This window comes from Carlito syrichta, unplaced genomic scaffold, assembly GCF_000164805.1.
Source record: "Carlito syrichta isolate Samal-C Ts95f unplaced genomic scaffold, Tarsius_syrichta-2.0.1 Scaffold311873, whole genome shotgun sequence".
Classification (NCBI taxonomy): domain Eukaryota; kingdom Metazoa; phylum Chordata; class Mammalia; order Primates; family Tarsiidae; genus Carlito; species Carlito syrichta.
This window is the reverse complement of record NW_007255969.1, coordinates 346,056-350,599: the sequence shown is the minus strand read 5'-3', so window position 1 is coordinate 350,599 and position 4,544 is coordinate 346,056. Positions and strand designations below refer to the sequence as shown.

Below are 4,544 nucleotides of genomic sequence, written 5' to 3'. Positions count from 1 at the left end.
ACCTGCTGGACTCCGGCGATCCTTCCTCCTCAGCCTTCCAAGTAGCTGGAACTACAGGTGCGCACTACCACACCCAGCTGATTTTTTTATTTATTGTAGAGATGGTCTGTTTCCAAGTTGCCCAGGCGCGGGTCTCGAACCCACAGGCTCTGGCAGTCTACTCACCTCAGCCTCCCAAAGGCTCAGGATTACAGGCTGAACCACCCAGCCCGGCTTCCTCTTTAACCCTTAATGTGACTCTCCTTAGGTTCAGTCTGACCTTTTTTCTTTGTGCTTCTTATTTTTAATTTTTTTTTTTTGAGTCAGAGTCTCCCTGTTGCCCAGATTGGACTGCAGTGGCACAATCACAGCTCACCTCAGTCTTGGCCTTCCACCTCAGCCTCCTGAGTAGCTGGGACTTCAGGCACTCACTCCCACACACCCAGCTAATATTTTATTTATTTATTTTGAGAAAGCAGGATTTAGTGAGAGGTTAGAAAAGCTCCTATGGTGGGAGGGGACCTGAAGGGATTACCCATATTTTATTTTTTGTAGCGATGAGGTCTCACTGTATTGCCCAGGCTGGTTTTAAACTCCTGGGCTCAAGCAATCCTCTTGCCTCGTCCTCCCAAAGTGCTAGGATGATAGGTGTGAGCTACCGCAGCCGGCCTTGTGCTGCTTACTGGTTTTATAAGCAGTCTCTTCCTTAACAGACAACAAACTGCTCAAGAAAAGTATCTCCTTGGTTTTGAATGTTCAGATATTAACGTGATGTATGGCTTATAGTGAGAAGTCAATAAAGTTTGGAAATGAGTGCATTTTCCTTCTCTCTCTCTCTCTCTTTTTTTTTTTTAAGTTGAGGTGAGAGTGCAGTGGCGCACTCATGGCCACTGCAGCCTCGACCTGCTGGGCTCAGGTGATCCTTCCGCCTAAGCCTTCCAATAGCTGGAATTACAGGCATGTGCCACCGTGTCCAGATAACTTTTTGATTTATTGTAGAGATGAGGTCTCGTCAAGTTGCCCAGGCTGGTCTTGAACCCTTGGATTCAGGCAATCTTCTCACCTCCCAAAGTTCTAGGATTATAGGTGTGAGCCACCACTGGGCCTTGCATTTTTAATAGTAAACATTTGTGATAGGTACTTCTACTTTTGTGGGTAGTCAGTTTAGGTTTTTGTATTCTCATAGTCAGCTGTCTCATGCCATGTTGATAAAGTTGAGCAGGATACAATTTTAGGACTAGGTAGCCTTAGCATATATCTCCCTGTGCTCTTAGACGCTAGAGAAACCTGTCATTTTCAATGGTCCTGTCTCAGAGTAGTTATGTGTTCTTTGAATTGCCCCCAACCAATGAAAATACAGATAGATATTCCTTGTCAGAAATACCCTAAGTTGAAAGTGCATCTAATGCCTCAATAAAGCCATTGTAACATTGAAAAGTCGTAAGTCGAAACCATAGTGAGATTGGGGACTTCTGTACTCTAACTTTCTTTCTTTTTGAAGATTTGCCCTGAGGTATTTCAAGGGTACTTTCCCAGTCTTTCAAAGACTCTTCCTGGAGAGTTCAGACGCTAATCCAGTTCGCTACGGGCGCAGGCGCATGAAGCTGCGGGACCTGATGGAAGCAGCTTACAAGTTTCTGCAGCAGGAGCAGTGTGTGTTCCGGGAGCTGTGGGACTGGAGTGTGTGTGTTCCTCTCCTCAGAAGCCATGACACATTGGTTCGCTGGTGCGTCACTCTTAGGCTTTGCTTGTACATCTAGTGTGGGGTGGTAGAAGGCTCTTGTGGAGTTGTGTGTCTGCAGAGAGAAGGGAATCCATTGGAAGTGTTATTTTTGTTCTTGTGGTGTTGGGGTTCTTTTTTTATTTTTTTTTGAGTTGGAGTCTCACTCTGTCACTCAGGCTGGAGTGCAGTGGCATGTTCCTGGCTACCACAGCCTCGACCTGCTGCGATCAGGTGATCGTTCTGCCTCAGCCTTCCAAGTAGCTGGAACTACAGTCGTGTGCTACCATGCCTGGCTAATTTTGATTTATTGTAGAGATGAGGTCTTGCCCAGGCTGGTCTCGAACCTCTGAGCTCAGGCAATCCTCTCACTTTGGCCTCCCAGAGTCCTGGGATTATAGACTTGAGCCACTGTGCCTTGCCACATTGAGGTTCTTGTTCCTTTTCCCTAATCAAGTGTCACTTCAGAGGCAAACTAGATGGCAAGTGAAGTTCCGCCTTTTATGTTCCATCAGGTGAATTCATCTGCCTGACTCATATTTTCTCCTCTTATATATGTGTTGTAATAATTCTTTTTCTTTTTTTTTTTTTTGATTTATTATGGAGATGAGGTCTCACCAAGTTGTCCAGGCGGGTCTTGAACCCGCGGGCTCAGGCAATCCACTCACCTCAGCCTCCCAAAGCGCGGAGGGTTACAGGCTAAGCCACCGAGCCCGACTGTAATAATTCTTTATGATTTCCTTTTCTAGTATTCATTTAACTTATTTTCTTTATTCTTTATCATTGCCTGCAGATAACTGAATTTATGTACTTTCTTTTTCTCCAGGTATACAGCCAATTGTCTTGCTTTAGTCACCTATATGAATGAAGAGCACAAGTTGTCATTCCTTAAGAAGATTTTTAGTAGTGATGAGTTGATCCATTTCAGGTTGAGGTAAGCAGGAGCGTTCCTGGAAGTTTTGCTGTGGCTCTTCTGTGCTGTAAAGTGATTGACGCCAGTCTTTCCATTAGGTTGTTAGAAGAGGCCCAGTTGCAGGACTTGGAGAAGGCCTTGGTTTTGGCCAATTCAGAAGCCTCCCTTTGGCGTAAGGAGAAGGAACTGCAGTCCTTACAGGGACATCTTGTTTCAGCAGACCTGTCCTCCAGGGTGACAGCTGTCTGTGGCGTGTTGCTTCCCAGGCAGCCACCAGGCCCCGGAGAGCAGGTATGTTGGGATCATTCAGGGTGTGCCCCTCTTTCCTCTGCTAAGCACTGATTGTGCTCTTTTCTTGTCTAGGCTCTATGTACTAGGTGTGAGCCAAGTTGAGCTTGTTTAATTGATACTCCGTTTTTGGAAGTGTTCAGGGAGAATTTTTTTATTTTTTGAGTTGGAGTCTCACTCTCCGTTGCCCATATTGGAGTGCAGCGACACGCTTCCGGCCACCGCAGCCTCGACCTGCTGAGTTCAGGTGATCCTTCTGCCTCAGCCTTCCAAGTAGCTGGAAGTACAGATGCACGCTACCATGACGGGCTAATTTTTTGATTTATTGTAGAGATGAGGTCTCACCAAATTGCCCAGGCTGATCTTGAACCCCTGACCTCAGGCAATCCTCTCGGCTCAGCCTCACAAAGTGCTGATATAACAGGCTTGAGCCACCGTGCCTAACCAGGGAGAAATTTACCTTGAGCCCACCTTTCTGGTATTCCCTTTGTCACTCTTTAATATGAAATTATAAACTACTGGTACTTGTGTGATGCCATTAAGTTCAGCAAAGCTGAAATATATGAAATATTTTTCATATATTTTCTTGTTTGCTCACTTTGAAAACTGTGTGAAGTTGGGTCACACGTGTTGAGTGTGTAATAAGGTAATTCAAAGGCAGAACCACTTGGATGGCCCACTGTGTGGGAGGCCTGTGTTTGTATTGGTCTTCGTCTCTGCCACATGAAACAACCTTATTTCCAAGAATGTGGCTCCAGACCACAGTTGGTCAGACTTACAAATCATAAATCTGGATCCACTGGGAACCAGTCTGTTTTCCCCCAACAGTCATCAGTTAATTGTCACTTTGTCTGATGGTCCAATCCACCCACTTCTCTTTGTGAAATAAATCCTGGGTCTTGTTTTGAACTATCAGTTTGTCTTCAGACAGGAGCATTAAAAAAAAGGATGATACACATGTAGAAAAATATGCATGTCTTAAGTGTGTAGCTCAGCGATTATTGATAAATTGAATGAATCTGTAAATAGTACCAGAAAACCACTACCTCTGAAGCTGTTTCCTTCTAGTCACTTAAGACCCTTCCCTCTTCTCCCTTCCCTCCTCAGCTCTCCCTATCCTGTAACCACTATCCTATCATCATTTAGGGTTGGGGCATTAGAATTTTATTGTATTGTATTTTATGGTATTTATTTTATTTTATTTTTTGAGTTGGCATCTCACTCTGTCACCCAGGCTGGAGCGCAGTGGCATGCATGCTTACGGCCACCCCAGTGTTGACCTGCTGGGCTCAGGCAATCCCTCTGCTTCAGCCTTTCAAGTAGCTGGAACTATAGACATGCGTTACCACGCCCAGCTAATTTTTTGATTTATTGTAGAGATGAGGTCTCACCACGTTGCCCAGGCTGGTTCAAGAGGACTGCCTGAGCCCAGGGGTTCAAGGCTAGCTGAGGCAATTTGGTGAGACCTCAACTCCACAATAAAAGTAAGAAAAATAAGCTGGATGTGGTGGTGCATGCCTATAGTTCAGCAACTTGGAAGGCTGAGGTGGAAGGATTGATTGCCTGAGCCCAGCAGGTCAAGACTGCGGTGGCCATGAGTGTGCCACTGCGCTCCAGCCTGGGTGACAGAGTAAGACTCTGACT

General features: G+C 45.5%; 1 protein-coding gene across 1 annotated transcript in view; it reads left to right on the top strand.

The window, feature by feature from the left end:
• The window catches only part of MDN1 (midasin AAA ATPase 1), a 156,691-nt gene that overhangs the window by 5,076 nt on the left and 147,071 nt on the right, over window positions 1–4,544 (top strand). The window contains exons 3-5 of the mRNA XM_008069236.2: window positions 1,481–1,705; window positions 2,526–2,633; window positions 2,711–2,903. Coding sequence (XP_008067427.1) covers window positions 1,481–1,705; window positions 2,526–2,633; window positions 2,711–2,903 — 526 coding nt within the window. The remainder of the gene's footprint in view (window positions 1–1,480; window positions 1,706–2,525; window positions 2,634–2,710; window positions 2,904–4,544) is intronic.